The sequence below is a fragment of the Dermochelys coriacea genome, chromosome 27 (genome assembly GCF_009764565.3).
Source record: "Dermochelys coriacea isolate rDerCor1 chromosome 27, rDerCor1.pri.v4, whole genome shotgun sequence".
NCBI lineage: Eukaryota > Metazoa > Chordata > Testudines > Dermochelyidae > Dermochelys > Dermochelys coriacea.
The window spans coordinates 7,619,283-7,638,294 of NC_050094.1; the positions used below are offsets into that span (position 1 = coordinate 7,619,283).

Below are 19,012 nucleotides of genomic sequence, written 5' to 3' on the forward strand. Positions count from 1 at the left end.
GAGCAGCACTCCCAAGTCTGCCAGCCTGCTTGAGAGAGGCTGTATCTTTTCATTACAACTGAGAGAGCTCCCTGCTGTATCCACATGCACAAGCTGAAAAGAGAAATGTTCTTCTCTGTTCATGCTGACTCATGCTTAAAACTGATTAAAAACAAGCTGTGCAATTCAATACACAGGCATTACCACCCAAGTTGCATTACAGGAGCTGTCACAAAAACTGACATATGATTTGATATGCACAAAAAGAGGCCACAATTTCTGGCAGCATTAGAAGCACAGTTGAACTCCAATTCTCCTTGGTGGGAGGTTTCAGAAGAGCAAGAAAAGTCTATACATAGTGTTCAGGCATGTTCCATTATTGCAGTGTATTTTGTCCTTCAGTTATGCTTATAGTTAGATGAGTGACACAGGGAGGCTCCAGATTTCTCTCTCTGCAACAGACAGACCAAATCTGTTCATTTTATGTCAACTTTGAATTAGGTGAATTTTTCTTAATCTGCCAGAAACACTAACGTCATCTGGGAACTGGAAACCCAGGTGTGTTCTTTCTGTCTCAGATCACCAGCCATAAACATTCTACAATCAGACTTTCCTGACAATTTTGCTATTGATGCATGCAGCAGGGAAAAAAACAAAAACAAAAAACAAAACACAACTCACTTTCTTGTAGCTGCAATGGAAGTGGAAACACACACTTGTTTCTGTCATTGAAGGAAGGAGGTATGATGCAATGACAAAGAGCTATTAAGTAACAAGAGGCTATTCTAACCATACCCACACTATGGCTTGATCTACACTACAAAGTTCTATTGGCATAACTATGTCAGCTAGGAGTGTGAAAAAAATTTCACACCCTAGTCAATACAGCCGTGCCAGCAAAACCCCTGGTGTAGATGCAATTACATTGGCAGAAGCGTACTTTTGGTCAGCACAGCTAATGTCCTTTGGGGAAATGGTGCAGCTATGCTGGCAGAACTCCTTTGGCTGGTATATGCTGCATCTCCACTAGGGGGCTTTTGCAAGCATACTGTAGCTAGTCTGACAAAAAAGCTCCATAATGTAGACAAGCCCTAACTGTTTCTCCAACTGGGGTCTGCGGGCCCCTGCAAGTGTACTCCAGGGGGTCTGCAGGCCTCGCTGATCAACTCAACTCCTCCCACACCCTCCCTGCATCACAGGAGCAGCTGTTCAGCGGCATGCAGGAGGTGCTGGTTGAGGGAGGAGCAGGGATGGAGCGTGCTTGGGGGAGGGGGGCAGAATCATATCCAGGGTCGCCAGCCCACTAATCAATTCCTCCCCCTCTCTCCCAGTGCCTCCTGCACACCAGGGTACAGCTGTTCAGCGGAGTGCAGGAAGCGCTGGGAGGGAGGGGGAGGAGCGGGGATGGGGTGTGCTCCAGGGAGGTGCAGAAAGAGGTGGGGAAGAGGAGGGCAGTGGTGGGGCAGGGGCGGGAAGAGGTGGGGTGGGGGTGGGGCCTGGAGCTGAACGGGAGGCTTCAGGGTCCACAAAAATTTTTAAATCAAAATGGGGATCCTTGGGTTGCTAAAGTTAGAGAACCGCTGCTAAAATATATTCTGAACACTTTAGTTATAACTTATTTAAAACAAAATTTACTCCATCTCCCAATGATTGGTTTGAAAGCATTCTTGATGCAAATATTAAATACACGCTTCTTTAAGCAACAGCTGATAAGTACACCACTGAGAAGTAAAGGGGTCCTAGAAGCATTCTGAATCCACTGGTTCTAAAGACCAAACCAAAGTTTTTTTCAACACCTTAACATTAACAGCTGACACCACTTATGCATTAGAAAATGGAGTTCTCTTTAAAATGTTATGCATAAATTTGGCAAATGATTTTAAGTTATGAAACTGGATACATAAGCTTCCCAACTCCATCAACATACCTTAGTTCTAATCCACAATGCCCTCTGTTATTCCAGTCCTGGCCTCACTTCCCACAGCTCTACAAGGCCACCTCATTACTGAGTGCCGCATTCTTTAATATTACAGTTCTAGGCTCTGTTAATGCGCCTCCATCCTGAGCCGCAGCTCCACCACCTATTCCAGTTCTGGAGATCCAGCTCACAATTCTATTAAACCTGCAGTGCTCATGTTCCAATTGTGGGACTCTCTTAAGCAGATAGCTAGAACCTGTGGAAAACTGACTGAAGCTTTGGCAATATGGATACGCGTCCACTAGAAATTAGGTTTAGACCAAACTTATCTTCATTTGTGGCTTAACGCAGTTTTAGACTAGAGTCTGAAGAAGTCTTAAGAAAATGCGATTTGGCTTAAAAACTTGCCTGGGACAAACTAGAGACTAACTGACAGTTTCTGAAACAATTATGCTGGCTAGCAAGGCAGAATCCCTAGAAAGTTGCAGGCAACAACACAGCTTTTGGAAAACTTCAACATTCTTTTATGATTATGTTAGTTACATGAGCATATGATCCCAATTTTTCTACCACAATTAAAGTACTGGGAGTCAAGGAAACCAGCAGTTTACTCTTAAGCGGGAAGAGACAGTTTAGCAAAAGGGTAAAAGTTTGCCAGAAGTCTCCAAGGGCATTGAAGAGAAATGAAAAAGAACGCATCTACTATGCACTCACTCATCTGTGTTTTGGCCACATGGCGAGTCAGTACATTTATATGTAAATGCACTCTTATTAGAGAAATGCTAAGGGCTCCAGTTCTAATTTTAGGAACATGGGTGAATAGTCTGTAGCTTGTAAAACCTACTGCAATGCATTCACAAGATGTAGGCTGACTGTATAGGTTATATACCCTGTGTGAGATCAGACACTGGGCCACTAGGTCTATATGAGATTATACTTCCAGCTGCTGATAAACTAACTGTCAAGAGGGGAAGCTACAGAACGGCAATTTCACACCTGCCATTCAAACAGGAAAAACAAATTGGGACTAAAACGTTTCAAAGGTTAAAGTCGTGTTTCAACCAAACCAGAACCAAACAGATTTGACACTTCAAATTAGAGTAAAGAGATCAGTGGTGGAAGTTTACTTGATATCAGGAACCAGACGAAGGGGGGGGGGGGGGGAAAGATGGTAGTGCGGTATTCAAGCTCTGCTCATAATTCCAGAATGGCAGGTTGTTTCTGCTAAGATGATCAACAGTGAAACAGTAGACAACAATGGCATTATTGGATATCAGAGTCAACACTCTGCTTGAGGGGAAGAGGAGAGTATAAACCTCAGAGAACTATCGTTTCAGTCAGCCTACATGCTCAAGACAACATTGTATCAAAGGTCTGGAAGCTTAGTTTAAAATAAAAAAAAGCTGAAATACTGAAGAAACTAATGGCACGACCAAATACTAGCTTGATCCAACACCTGCTTGGAACTCGAAACCTCACATCAATGAACAGGCCAAGAGTGACCGTCACTAATAGAAACTGAGGAATCTGAGTTGTTCAAATTATCTGCACATTTTAAAATGTAAGGTAACTAGAGTTATAAAAATACAAATTATTATTAGGGGCATTTAACCCTTAGATCATTTTAACTTTGAAAAATTAAAAAGGTATTCTTAAAATCTCTTATCCTCAGTGTCTAGGGCAATCAGTGCTGAATTAAGAAAAGGAGGACTTGTGGCACCTTAGAGACTAACAAATTTATTTGAGCATAAGCTTTCGTGAGCTACAGCTCACTTCATCGGATGCATCAAAATGATGGAAGATTTCCCCTATGTCAGGAATTGTAGAATCACTAAAGTTGGAGATGGGAAAGATCCATCAGGTCATCGAGTCCACTATCCTTGGCCACTGAAAGTTTGTTTCCTACCATAAATTAGCCTCAGTTCAGATGAAGCATCCAGTTTTCTATAAACTTTCTACTTTTCTCCTGAATGGAACTGGGAGTCAAGACTCCTGGGTTCTAATCCAAGCTCTGTAATACAGATACACTATACCTCCCTTTTCCCATCTGTAAAATCGGGATAATGCCTACCCCAATGAGAGAGAGGACAAGGTTTAATTTTTGTAATAACCTCAGTGAAAGGCACTATATTATTTCAGCTCATGCAAATGAAGCAAAGAGGTAAAAGCTAATCTTTGGTTCAGCCATGATTGGAATCTAGAATTCCAACAGTTCCAAATCTTTTGCTCTACCCACTATATCACACAACACTATAATTTGGCTATGAATTGAAGGCTGCTACCCATTCTTATTTCTAGATTTCCATTAAATATTCCTACCAATTCTGACTTTCACAGTTAATGCCCAGTTCATTACATTTTCCATCATCTCCACTCACCCCTGTCAATGGCAGGATTGACAGGAAAGAAACAGAGACAGATTGAGTCCCGTGAAGCAGAAAGGCACCACCAAGAAAATGAAAATTATTCTGCAGCAATGACAGCTGCTCTGAAACTGTACATTATGTAGGTGGTTTGCTTTAATACAATGCACTCCAAATTTAGCAGAAGCCAACAAAACAGATGCAAAAAAATGAAATAAATCTAACGCGTTATTTTTTAACTATGGTGCAGGCTGTTTCAAAAAATAGAATGCAACATCTGCTCCCCTTTAGAAATAATTCAGTACATTAGAGACCTTGATTCACCTCTCTGCAGATAAACATTGAGTTTGAAAACTCTACAACTAACCACATTATGCAGAAGGGGCTCTACTCAAAAGTTAAACACTGTATGAGATTGAAAAAAAAAAAGTTAAACTGAAATGTTATTTATGAAGTATTGCAAAAAAGCTCCCCGAGAGTTTCACACAGGATAACTTTTGGTGTACAGTTAAAAATAATGAAAGCTGTAAAATGAAGAAACGTGGGATTAGCTGCATGAAGTATAACATTCACTAAGGGCTAACATTTCAGGCCTTTTGGTTAGGTTTTAAATTGGACGTACGTTTAAGGAAATTAGTTTTTGAAAGATAATTGTACTGTCAATGCCATTAGGAAACCAGAGTTATACAATGGCAGCAATGATTTGTATTTGCAGAATCTAACCCCGGTGGATTAGATTTTGGATTCAATGCCTGGTGGAAGATAGGTGGTTTTGTTTTGTTTTTTACTTCCCAAGTTTCTCTTGCTCACTTTTGACTCAAACTACAAAAATTTCCTTTCCCCGATTAAGTGACTATTGCCTTGTTTCTACAACTATCTATGGGAATAAGACTTGTTTTAAATGAAAAAGTCAGCATCAATACTGCAAAGATGTCTAAAAGCCCGGAATAGCCTCCCATTTAGGCTATGTCTACACTGTACACCACTGGCGCTTTAATCGGGACCATGAATATGACAGATTACAGGTAAAGATTCAAACTGTCCTGTTTTGGATTACACTATGTATTTTTAGATGGCCATTTCACAGCTCTCTAGGGAATTAGTCCTCAAGCAGAAAAGATTTCTCTAAGCAGATAGCAGCACCTGTTGAAGGCTTAAGACTGTTACTGTGGGCTCTGAAGGGAGTCAAACAGCTATGCCAATGGGTTTTCAGCAGAAGGTGAATTCCCATTTGAAACTGAAGATTATCTAATTCTCAGTTTGATGCTGGGGTCTCTTTTGCAGATGTGGCATAGGGAAGAGAAAGGAAATCAAATTATTAAAAAAACTGGGCACTGGTTTTGAATACGAGAGCCTAAGGAATTAAATCTCAGATTTACAGCTAAAACGTCACATGCAACAGCTTCAAAACCACACACCAAAATCTCCTTTCCAGGGTGAAACTTGTTTTCAGACATGTAAAGCTAAATATACAGATGAAGTATAAATAAGGTAGAAAGAAAATCAAACTTCCACAAGGAATAATCTCCATGCAATGGATCACAGCACCACAGCCTGCAAAAATCACTTACTTTTCTCCGAGAGTCACCCAGAGGCTGCTCTGGAGTAAAGAAATTAATTGTTCACCATGTTTTCTTCAACAAGTACCCATTCAAAACATAGTTTGAATATATATATTTATGAAAATAAATAAATTAAATACTCTCAAAGCATAGTTTATGTACTGGATAGGTATAAGGATATATTCCCAGGCAAAATCTTTATCTTACAATTAACATCATAACAGTAAGTAACAGACATTAGGAAACATCAAGAAACCCAATTCTAAAAGTTACACAGATTCAAATTAGCCTTAGGTTAGGGAGATTTGTTTTGTTTTGTTTTTAGATTGTGAATTTAAACTCATTGATTAAAAAGAAATAGATTAATACATCTGATGGATTTAAATATTTGGGATAAATTATTTTGGAAGTTTAATGAGGAATGCAACCCGTGTAGAAAGTGGCAGTTAAATGCTACGTAATTCCAAATTTCCCAAGGTAACAAAAATCCACATTTCGACAAGGACACTTATAACAAGATTTCTGTTTAACTAGGGGCTTAGATAAAATGGTCTAAATTTAGCCCTGGTATAAGCAAAGTACAATTCACATTGAAATCAAATGAAACAGTGCTCTTAATATTGGGAAGAATTTTCGTTTAACAGCTTCATTTCAGGGCAAAGTTTCTAATCAGATTTGGACATTAAAACGTGACAGATAATTTTTAAATGTATTTTCTTCCTAGAAGTGCAGTTAAGTCAGAAAAACCATTGCAAAAAACCACCATCCACATCAGGAGCAAAAAGATACTAGCTACAGCTAGGTTTGAAAAAGATTCTGGTAGACCCATCCTTAAACACATCTGAAAACTGCTGCAGCTAAACTGTTTTCAGTGACTGGTTTTAGGCAGGGATTAATTTTAAAAAAACAGTGCTAGCCAAAACCATGCATAGCTTCCAAACATGGTAATAAGAAAAGGAGTACTTGTGGCACCTTAGAGACTAAGTTTGTAATCATGGTGAGAATGGACGTAGTGTAAAAAAGGTTTGATAGAAACCCCATCTGAAATGGTTTCAGAGTAGCAGCCGTGTTAGTCTGTATCCACAAAAAGAAAAGGAGTACTTGTGGCACCTGAGAGACTAACAAATTTATTTGAGCATAAGCTTTCGTGAGCAATAGCTCACTTCATCGGATGCATGCATCCGATGAAGTAAGCAGTAGCTCACGAAAGCTTATGCTCAAATAAATTTGTTAGTCTCTCAGGTGCCACAAGTACTCCTTTTCTTTTATCTGAAATGAGGTTCAACATAACTATGAAATCCAATGTGGAAAGGCAAATCTGCAGAATTTACAAGTCAAACGGAAGATTTTGCTAACTACTAATTCCACCTAGGATGTAATCATCTAGCTAGCTTCCTTTACATCATCTGTCACAAAGATTCTGCCATCAGAATTTAGCTGACAATTTTGCAAATGATGAAAGTAACAGATTAAAATCCAGTTTACACTGTTGTCTCAACCCTGGAAAGCTAAAGTGTTACTGTTTTAAAACTTTTTTTTTTTTTTTTTTGCCAGTGAAGTCAGCAGGCCAAATTCAAAGATACTCAAGGAGCAGATGTATTGTATAAGGTGGCACCATATTTACATAGTTACTTTACTGACCACAGTTACACTTAAAGGCTTCTCTTCTATCAGCTTTAATACCTTATTTTAACTAGACTCAGCAAGAAAACATTTGGAAAATTTGCAATTTCTGTAATTATCTTTTCCAAGTTCAAAATCTATATTTAACAGAGAAAAAAATGGTTATTCAGGAAAGACCAGACTGCACTAATTTACTGCATTACAAGGTTCTGAAGTTTGTACGACTACTGACTTTAAAATGAACAGCTGTACAAAATAAAAGTTTTTTCTTCTAAGTTTACTTTTGTTGGCCAATTTGAAGACACTGCTATAAACCAATTTGTTCATTCATGTAGCACATTTACTTATGCCACACTGATGGGTGCTTTCAAGTTTAAAGTAAAAGATTTCTACTGAAGCGTCTAAAGAATGGAGTACTTACCTCCAAACAGTTCAAATTCTCTCAAGCCTTCTACAATGAACTTTTCAGACACCCACCGCTAGAGAAGAAAGTCCAAAGCCAATTAGTTATTTCTTCTAGACATATTCCACAGCTCATCCATTTTTATTTTATGTCAACCAAAACAGAATCATATAGATACCTCCAACCATTCTAACATGCGTCTCCTTTGCAATGAGGGGAAATGAGCTAAAATTAATTCAGCAGCTGTAAATATTAATATTTAAACAGTAACAGACAACTGATAAACTGTTATTCTTTCATGTTCTGGAAGAAACTAAGTCAAACTATGTTTAAAACTCAGAGCAGCCATAAAGGCTGCTAGTGACATAATCTCTATCCACTCAGTTCAATTTTCGATTCACATCAAGATAGATTAGATATTAGAAATAAACTAAAATCCTGGGGGCAAGGACTATGTCATCATAAGCTTGTATAGTACTGAGTACACTGTTAACGCTCAGTAAATATTAGTCATTTTACTACTCATTTATGGCAAAAATCTTGGTCAGCTTGCTGAAGCAATCAACAGGTTTACTTACATTTATGTTAAACTACCTCTATTTGAAGCAGGCTGGTAGGAGAAAGAGTCCATATTCAATTGAAAAGTAAGCAGGATTTCATTGTATCACTATTTAGCACAATGTGAATGATGTTAAAATTTCAAAAGGGTCATTTTTACACCATTCACAGTGATCATGTCAGAGATTCTCTTCTGTCACACACACACTTTGCTGCTGACTTATGAAAACACATTCTAACCTTAAGGGACACCAGGTTTCCAGTCATAAATAAATACATTTCCTTAACTGCGTTACTGTTGCTTTATATTAAAAAGCCTTTTTAAAGTGTATTTTCATCTCTGCACATTTCATTCTCAACAATGTATCTTCACTACGTAGTTTACTTCCTGTTTAAGTGCTATACACAACAGCTTTTTTGTGGAATTCCAGCATTTAAAAGGAGCCATTAAAAAAAAAAAAGGACTTCACTTTAAGTTTAAAAGACACATTAATATATACAAAATATAAATTAAAAGACACTGTCAATTTAATTAAGTTTCAAGACATTTCCTCCATTTCTCTTTCAAACTCAGTTAAGTTTCAGCATTTGTTTTTTCTGCAATTTCTGTACATTATAAAACAATAAGTGATAAAATCATTTTGTACAATATATAAACAGAAAAAAGATGTAGTCAACAATTAGCACTATCTAAAGAGAATGAACTCTGAGCAAAATGCACATAATAAGCATTTGGCAACACATCTAGCTCACAGATACCTACATTTTAAAAGTAATTCTCTCTCATAAATCAAAATAATTGTATTTAATTAAAAATCTAGTTCTCCAGCAACAAGATAGAGTATGGTCCCAATCCTGCAACAAGAACTGTGCAGGCAGGCCCCTTTGGAGCTCCAAGGAAGTCAATGGGATGGGCTCCACCCCACACAAACTGTTGCAGAATCAGGGCTTATCTCTGTGTGTATGGAAAGATTTACAAAACCAGTTGCTTTTTGGAATAATGCTAGAAGCAAACACTCACCCTAATTCGTTCTGGGTTACTTACAAGAAAAGACATGGAATCCAGATTTGTAATGCTACTCCAAGTTCGTGAAATTAAAAATATCCTGAAAATGAGAGCAAGACAATTGTTTTAAGAAGGCAAAGCAAATGAGCTGTCTCCACAATAAGCCTTTCCCGCAAATGAGTTACTGCTCTGTTTATCTTGTTCATTCTATAAAGCATGTCTCCAGTTGCACACATCAAAACCTAGGTAGCTCTGCTGACGGTTGAAAGATTAGAGCACAAAGGTTTTGTATGAATTAACTTTAAGAAGCTCCGCCAGAGTGATGGCAAGTTTTGCAAGGTGAATTTTCCCAAACAGGTTCAGAAATATCTGAACAAACCATTTAAAAAAAAACAAACAAAACTTTAGAAAACACATTTCACAGAGGTGGATATGCAGTACAATATTTGGTAGACTACAAGTTCCACAGGGCAAGGACCCTTACCCTACATCTGTACTACAGCTGTACAAACAACAGATTACTGTTCTCTGGCGATTCAGAAAAATAGGGAAAAATCATTTCTGGTCAAACAAAACATTTAGTTTTGATTTCAAGATTTTAAATTTAAAAAAAATAAAATTAGAGGAAATTTCTAAAAGAAAAAAGTAATTTTAAATACAAAATCAAAACATTTCATTTAAAAAAAATGTCAAAACAAAACATTCTGATTTTGAGTTTTTGGTTTTTTTTAAAAGGCTTCCCACCCACCGCCACTGAAACAAGTAAGTGAAATCCACATAAATTTGCAAAATGTTTCTATGTAACCTGCATTTTTCACCAGTTTTGTTCAAATATTTCATCCAGCTCTAGCTGTACAGAACCTCACATAATGGGGCCCCAATGCTGTTTAGTGTGTCTAGGTCCTACCATAATACAAATGTTTAATAATTTCCCAGAAAGAATAGCAACAGAAAGGTACACAGCATGTTACACAACTGTTAAGAAAGGGGTTGGGAATCGGAATATCTGAGTCTTAATTCTTCTGATTGAGTCCTAATTCTGCTACTGATTTGGTGCATGACCTTGGGCAACTCGCTCACTTGCCCTGATCCTCAGTTTTCCCATCAGTAAAATGGGGATAAAAACACTTACCCACCTTTGTAAGGCCCCTCAGATTAAAGATGCTGTATAAGTATCATCATCTTGCAGGGGATACACAAAGGAAGCTTTATAAAAATAGAACTGCTGAAGCATTATATATCGTCCCCACTGACAGTTACAAGAAAAAAGTCTGGCCACTCCCCAGTGGACAAAACCACACAAGCTTACTTAATCATAACATCAACTGCTCCAGGGGGAAAAAGAAATCGAGTGAAATCCTTAAACATGACATCCATCACAATCTCTTCACCACCGAGAGGAGAGCTATACACTCTCTGAAATCCATTTCATCCTCACCCATAATATCTTTACATTAACACTTTGATGAAACCATGGGAACAGCCGTGGGTACTAGGATGGCTCTCCAATATGCCAACCTCTCCCTGGGCCACACTGAGGACGAATTTCTGGAAAAATTCACCGCAAAACTAATGATAATGATACTTCATCCTCTGGATCGATGGCCTAAACTCCCTCATAGATTTCTATCACCACTTCAACAACCAACACCCAACCATCAGACTCTCTCTAGAACATGTCAGTCTCAACTTTCTGAACACCATGATCAGCTTCAACAATGGAAACCTACAGAAAACTATATACAAGACTCCCACAGATCACCACATTTACCTCCACAGATTCAGTTATCATCCCAGACAAAACAAGAAATTTGTTATCTACAGCCAGGCGCCCAGATACCATACAATATGCACCAAAGTCCAGAATACATATCTTAACACAGAGGTTCTCAACCAGTGGTCTGGGGCCTCCTGTGGAGCCATAAGCAGGTTTCAGAGGGTTCACCAAGGAGGGCCTGTATTAGACTTGCAGGGGCTCAAGGTAGAAAGCCGAAACCCACCGAATGGGGCTGAAGCCTGGGGCTTCAAGCCCTGCCACCCAGGGCTGAAGCCAAAGCCTGAGCAACTTAGCTTTGTGGAGCCCCCTGTGTCATGGGGCTCTTGGAAAATGCCCTGATTGCTACCTCCTAACACTGGCCCTGGCTTTTAGATGCAGAAAAACAGTTGTTGTGGCAAAGGTGGACCATGGAGTTTTTTTGGCATGTTGCGGGGGGAGAGGGTTGTCTCTGAAAGAAAAAGGTTAAGAACCCCTGACTTAACACACTTAAAACAGCCTTCACTAAACAAGGACGCTCCACCAGAGAAGCAGATGACTTCATGGAATGGCCAGTCCAAATACCAGGGAGAACCTGCTTCAAACTCAGGGGGAAAAAACCCTCCACTGATCACACACTCCTAGCTGTCATCTACCACCCCACGCAAGATACAGGGTATCATCAAATAACTACAACGCATAATTAATGGAGGCCACATCCTGCATGAAATCTTTCCCAACCCCCCTCTTCTGGCCTTCAGACAACCCTCCAACCTTGCCAAGCTCAGTCATCAGAAGCAAGCTCCTCACAGACCAGAACACACCAACTAAAAACAGCACCATACCCTGCCAGAACATATGCAAAACCTACAGATATATCTTCACTTCTACAATGATCAACGCCCCCTGCCAAAACACACCTTTCAGGACCCATGAGTCCTACCCAGGCCTATCACAACATGTGGTATACCTCATCCAGTGCATCAAATGCCCCATCAACAACATGGGTGAAAAAAGACTTTGCTCTCACATGAACTCACACAGAAAAATGATAAAAGACAATAACACCCTATGACCCACAGGCAAACACTTTTCACAAAGACAGGTTTCAGAGTAGCAGCCGTGGTAGTCTGTATTCGCAAAAAGAAAAGGAGGACTTGTGGCACCTTAGAGACTAACAAATTTATTTGAGCATAAGCTTTTGTGAGCTACAGCTCACTTCATTGGTTGCATCTGATGAAGTGAGCTGTAGCTCATGAAAGCTTATGCTCAAATAAATTTGTTAGTCTCTAAGGTGCCACAGGTACTCCTTTTCTTTTCATAAAGTGATCATGTGATATCAGCTCTCTCAGTCCTCATCCTTTAAGGAAACCCGCACAACACCTTCACAAGATGAGCCTGGGAACTTAAATTCATAACTCTGCTGGACGCTTAAAAACCCTGGACAGACCAGAAACATTGGTGTTATGGCCCATTACAACAATTTGTAACACGCTATGCCGCCTACTAACCCTCCTTTGTCCTATAACTGCAAAGATGTTAATTATTCACTTCACTTTAAGTAGTCTCCTATACCACCTGTGAATCCCCTATGCTTAACAACCTGGCCTACCTTATATTTAGCTTAGGGCTTGCCTACACCAGCACTTTACAGTGCTGCAACTTTCTCGCTCAGGGGTGTGAAAAAACACCCCCCTGAGCGCTACAAGTTTCAGGGCTGTAAAGTGGCAGTGTAGACAGCGCTCCCAGCGCTGGTAGCCACAACTACACAAGCCACATTGAAGAGCTGCAGCTGCAGTGCTTTAAAGTTGCTAGTGAAGACATGCCCTTAAACATTGTGGCTACCTTTTCCAGACCTGAAGAAGAGCTCTATGAAGCGCAAAAGCTTGTCCCTTCCACCAACAGAAGTTGGTCCAATATAAGAGATTACCTCACTCGCCTTGTCTCTCTAGAATAAAAGGGGACAGGCAGAAGCTTCCCTCAATCAAAAAGAGGGAGATGGGGTGAGAGGCCCATGACAGCAATGGCTCACACTGTCCAACCCTGCAAAAGCAAGCTGGGCTCCAAGCAGGGGTAGGAGCCCGGGGGACAGCACTGAGCGGGATGCACTATGCGCTCTGGGCAAGGGGCAGCAGTGGGCAGGAGAGGTATAGGGGGCAGGGGGCACCCAGTGCAGGGGAGAAGGGACAATTATGGGCAGGGAAAGAATAAGGGGAAGATGCACACAACAGGCTGCGGGGAGAGGGGCAGGGACAGCTATGGGCAGGGAAAGGGCAGAGGGCATCCAGCACACGGGGAAGAGGTAGAGAGGGGGGGCACCCAGCACGCTGAAGGGGAGAAAGGAAAGGGGCAGGGACAACGGGGCACACAACGGGGGGGGAGGGAGAAGGAAAGGGGGCAGGGGCACCCAGCAAGAAGAAGGGGGCGGGGAAACGACAGGGGGGCACACAACAGGGGAGAAGGGGAAGGGACAAGGGGGCACACAACGGGGGGGCGGGGCACCCAGTGGGCTGAGGGGGGAGGGGCAGGGACAAGGGGGCAGGAAAAGGACAGGGAGGCACATAAGGGGGGAAGGGGCAGGGACAAGGGGGTGCACAATGTGGGGGCGGGGCACCCAGCACACGGAGGGGGGAGAGGCGGGGAAAGGAGCGGGGACACATGGGCGCACGATGTGGGGGCGGGGCACCCAGCGGGCTGAGGGGGGAGGGGCAGGGAAAGGACAGAGGGGCACACAAGGGGGGGAAGGGGCAGGGACAAGGGGATGCACAATGTGGGGGCGGGGCACCCAGCGGGCTGAGGGGGGGAGGGGCGGGGAAAGGATGGGGGCATGCAAGGGAGGAAGGGGCAGGGACAAAGGGATGCACAATGTGGGGGCGGGGCACCCAGCGGGCTGAGGGGGGAGGGGCGGGGATAAGGGGGCGGGGAAAGAATGGGGGCACACAAGGGGGGAGGGGGCGGACGATGTGGGGGCGGGGCACCCAGCGGGCTGAGGGGGGAGGGGCGGGGAAAGGATGGGGGCACACAAGGGGGGAGGGGGCGGACGATGTGGGGGCGGGGCACCCAGCGGGCTGAGGGGGGAGGGGCGGGGAAAGGATGGGGGCACACAAGGGGGGAGGGGGCGGACGATGTGGGGGCGGGGCACCCAGCGGGCTGAGGGGGGAGGGGCGGGGAAAGGATGGGGGCACACAAGGGGGGAGGGGGCACACAAGGGGGGAGGGGACCCAGCGGGCTGAGGGGGGAGGGGCGGGGAAAGGATGGGGGCACACAAGGGGGGAGGGGGCGCACGATGTGGGGGCGGGGACCCAGCGGGCTGAGGGGGGAGGGGCGGGGAAAGGATGGGGGCACACAAGGGGGGAGGGGGCGCACGATGTGGGGGCGGGGACCCAGCGGGCTGAGGGGGGAGGGGCGGGGAAAGGATGGGGGCACACAAGGGGGGAGGGGGCGGACGATGTGGGGGCGGGGCACCCAGCGGGCTGAGGGGGGAGGGGCGGGGAAAGGATGGGGGCACACAAGGGGGGAGGGGGCGCACGATGTGGGGGCGGGGCACCCAGCGCGCTGAGGGGGGACGAGGGGGTCGGAGATGAAGCGCAGGCGGCCGGGGGGAGGGGGCAACCCGCCCCGCAGGGAACACGGCAGGGGGGGCCTGTGCGGAGACGACCCCGCCGCCGCCGCCTCACTCACTCACTCACTCGCTCGCTCGCTCCTCCGGCTCCAGGGGCCGCTGCCGCTTCCCCGGATCCGCGGTTACCTGGCGAAGCGGAGACGCAGGGTGCGTGACGGGATGACGTCACCGCGCTGCTACGTGGCCTGCGCACTGGGCCTCTGACCCACCCCCGGGGGTGGATGGGGGAGGGGACAATCCCCAACCCCCGCCCCCCCCGGGTAAATAAGGGGGCCCAATCCCTGAGTCAGGCCCATAGCCACCCCCTCCTGCACAGGGTGTATGGGGGGAGGGGTGCACTCTCTGAAGCAGCCACATAACTAACCCCCCCAGTGGGGAAATGCGGGGGGGGGGAATCTTTGAGTCAGCCCTATAGGAACGCCCCCCCCCCCACACACACACACAGTGGGTAAATGGGGGGAGGGGGGCAAGTCTCTGAGCTACCCCATAACACTCGTGCCCACGCTCAGGCTGAATGGGGATGGGGGGGTGACAAGTCCTCAATGAAGGGGGTGAAGAGAACCCCTGAGCCAGTTAAATACTCTACCCCCCTTGGCAGGAGGGACGGCTCAGTGGTTTGAGCACTGGCCTGCTAGGTATAGGGTTGTGAGCTCAATCCTTGAGGGGGCCATTTAGGGATCTGGGGCAAAAATTGGGGATCGGTCCTGCTTTGGGCAGAGGCTTGTTAGACCCAATGTCCTGCCGAGGTCCCTTCCACCCCTGCTATTCTGCGATATCCCTGCTCCAGTGGAGTGAAAGGAAGAAACCCAAACTTCACCCGTAATTGGGGAATCCTTTCAGTGAAGCTCCAAGGGAGATCTGGCATTTTGCCTCAGAAAGGATTGCAGCATTGTCCAGTCTCCTATGTCTGAAACCAAATATTGCAGCCACTGGAGGTTGAAAAAGAAAAGGAGAACTTACGGCACCTTGGATATGAACACATTTATTTGAGCATAAGCTTTCATGAGCTACAGCTCAAAGTCGTCTCAGGCTTATATGGATGGGATAATAAACGTTCTCTACCCACTTTTGTACAGTAGTAGTCAAAAATAATGCAATAATTGCAAAACTAATGTTTTTCAGTATTACTAACTTTTCTTATAGCCCTAGCTTCTAGAGGCGTATGGGAGAATTTTCAGTTCCCTTTAAAATAAATTTCCAGCCCCGCTGAGGGCAGAGTAAACAAAAAACTGGAAAATGTGAGTTCATTGAGTTTATCTAAAAGCACATAAAAAGAATCCCCAACCTATTATTTTTAATCTTGTGATGTTCAAGCCAACCATGATTTTAGGTGGCCTGATGCATGCTTTTGAAGGTGTGGACTATGACATCAGAGTATGCTACGAACTTTTGTAAAAGAGATAACAATTTACAAAATCATGTTCATGAATGCAAGTTTCAACTATACAAAATTTATTCAAAGTAATTGTGGATGAGAAAATGAGCACTGGCTAGTTGGGATTATTAAAATCTCGTACTTCAAAAGTACATAGAAGAACACTCCACGCTGCAGTCAAAATTCCAACTTGAGTAGTTATTTCCTATAGTAGTACCCTGGTACCTATGGCCTGGAGGCCTTATTGGGCCCTTCAGACGTTTTAATCTGGCTCTCGGGCTCCTGCCAGGGAGTGGGGTCGGAGGCACTGTTCCCTCTAAGCTGTGTGCATGTACACAGATCCCAAACCCTGTGCACATGGTAAACACCGCACACAAAAATTTGTGGAAGAAATTTTTTGCACACAGGGCCTGTCAAAAATTAGAGGGAACATTGGTCGGAAGCTTGCTCTGCACAGCTCCCGGCAGCAGCGTCACATCCCCACTCCAGCTCCTATGTGCAAGGACAGTCAGGGGACTCTGCACACTGCCCCCGCCCCAAGCACCACCCCTGCAGCTCCCATTGGCCAGCAAATGGGGCCAATGGGAACTGCAGGGATGGCACTCACGGACAGGACAGTGCAGAGCCACCTGGCTGTGCCTCCATGTAGGAGCCAGAAGGACATGCTGCTGCTTCCAGGAGCTGCTTGAGGTAAGTGCTGCCAGAGCCTGCACACCAGACCTCCTCCTGCCCTCCGAACCCCTTGGTCCCACCCTCCTGCACCCCAGAGCCTGCATCCCCAGCCAGAGCCCTCACCCCCCCTACCCACACCCCAACCTGCTGCCCCAGCCCGGAGGCCCCCCCCCCATACCCTGAACTCATTTCTGGACCCACCTCACAGCCCATACCCTCAGCTGAAGCCCTCACTCCCAAACTCCCAATTTTGTAGGCATTCATGGCCCACCATACAATTTCCATACCCAGATGTGGCCCTCAGGCCAAAAAGTTTGCCCACCCCCGATTTACAGTATTCAGTATTATTCTCTTCCCCTCAAACTATATTCTTGATGCTATGAGGTATTAAATACCTCAACAGCTGCCACATTCACTAGAGGGGGTGGTATTATGGGACCAGGCAATGACCTTTATACCCTCATAACACATTCCATTGAAGGATCTCAATGTACTTTACAAACAAGAGGAGGAGGTAAGAATTTGCTCTAATTTTACGAAGAGGTTAAATTTCTTATCCAAGATTACATGGTCTGCATCCAGGGCTCCTGCCTCCTAGTCCCTTTCTTCAGCACAGGCTCTCCTTCATGTTAATAGTAAAACTTGTAAAGGGCTGCAAGGACCTTTTAGAGGAAAGATGTAGAGAAAATGCAACTGACTGCAAACCAAAGTACTTAGAAAATAAAAACAACAAGACACCAATGTGACTGTAGAGGTTCGTAATGCAAGAAAGCCCCTCTGTGATTCAAGAACCCATCAACTTACCGCAGCTCTCTCTTCCAAAAAGCTGGTAGGGCCACAGTACATGAAAGACATAACCCATACCTAGGGGTTGAGGGTGAGGGCATAAAAGGGATAAAAGACCTGCGGGACAGCTACAGTTGGCACAGGTCAGCTGACAGGCTCACAGGGCTCAAGTTCTGGGGCAGAAAAATCACCCCACCTTTGCAGGGTCCCAGAGCTTAGGCTCCAGTCCAAGCCCAAATGCCCTCACCAGTTCTTATGTTCCCCTGCCCCCCACCCATTGTTTAGTCTTGAGAAAAGACATGACCAGTTTTTTTTTTTTAATCCTTTCCTCATAGATCAGGTATTCTAAACAGTTTTTATTGTTCTCCTCTGGACTCTCCAGTTTATCCACATCTTTCCTAAAGTCTGGTGCCCAGAAATAGGCACAGTACTCCAGCTGAGGCCTAACCAGTGCCGAATGGAACAGGACAATTATCGCCCACATTTTACATACAACATTCCCCTTAATAAACCCCCAGAATGACTGTAGCCTTTTTCACAGCAGCATCACATTGTAGACTCATTCAATATGTGATCTACTATAACCCCCAGATCCTTTTCACCAGTACTCAGCCCATCTTGTAGTTGTACATTTGATTTTTTCCTCCCTAAGTGAAGTATTTTGCACTTCTCCTTAATGAATTTCATCTGGTTGAATTCAGACCAATTCTCCAACTTGTCAAGGTCATTTTGAATTCTAATCTGGTCTTCCAAAGTACTTGCAACCCCCCTCCCAACTTCGTATCATTTGCAAATTTTAACAGCATACTCTCCACTTTATTATCCAAGCCATTAATGAAAACAGAACCAGACCCAGGACTGACCCCCTGTGGAACCCCACTAGCTATGTTCTCCCAGTTTGACATCAAAATATTGGAAACTACTCTTTGAATACCATCTTTCACCCAGTTGGGCACCCACCTTACAGTAATTTCATATAGACCACATTGCCTTAGTTTGCTTATGAGAATATTGAAATATACAAAAATATTCCAAGAAGCAGGAAATTCAAATCCTCCAATTCTCTGCCTATTTACAAGAGTAGCCTGGTTTGCACCCAGAGATCAGCACATGGGGGTATGTCTAATTGTAGGCCTTTGATTCTTGGCTTCTTACAAGGTCCTAAAGCTCCTGATGTTCGAAAGGCTACAGCTTACGTTCTCTTCCCCACATCTGGAGAACAGGAGAATTGAACCTGTGTTTAGAGGGCATGTAAGATACTCCACCTGCCTAACTATTTTAAAATCAGATTTATCACAATAGATAAATCTTGAGATATGGGTGGGCCTACATATGGACCGTGGGATTGGGTATGGGAAGCAGAGTTAAACTGGTGTCAGAATCGCAGCTGAG

At 44.1% G+C, this 19,012-nt stretch overlaps 1 protein-coding gene across 24 annotated transcripts in view; it reads right to left on the reverse strand.

Annotated features, from left to right (window-relative positions):
• Positions 1–14,991, reverse strand: part of STRADA (STE20 related adaptor alpha) — a 27,717-nt gene extending 12,726 nt beyond the window's left edge. Inside the window, exons 1-4 of one of the 24 annotated variants that reach the window (XM_043503578.1) lie at positions 14,851–14,991; positions 9,428–9,512; positions 7,867–7,924; positions 5,832–5,860 (exon numbers count right to left, since the gene is read on the reverse strand). In XM_043503578.1, coding sequence (XP_043359513.1) covers positions 5,832–5,860; positions 7,867–7,924; positions 9,428–9,463 — 123 coding nt within the window. In that variant the 5' untranslated portion in view covers positions 9,464–9,512; positions 14,851–14,991. Of the gene's footprint in view, positions 1–5,403; positions 5,536–5,831; positions 5,861–7,866; positions 7,925–9,427; positions 9,513–12,472; positions 12,475–13,095; positions 13,493–14,842 lie in introns of those variants that run through there. The other 23 variants (XM_043503587.1, XM_038385476.2, XM_038385473.2 and 20 more) reach the window with 23 other exon arrangements.
• Positions 14,992–19,012: the final 4,021 nt, after the last annotated feature.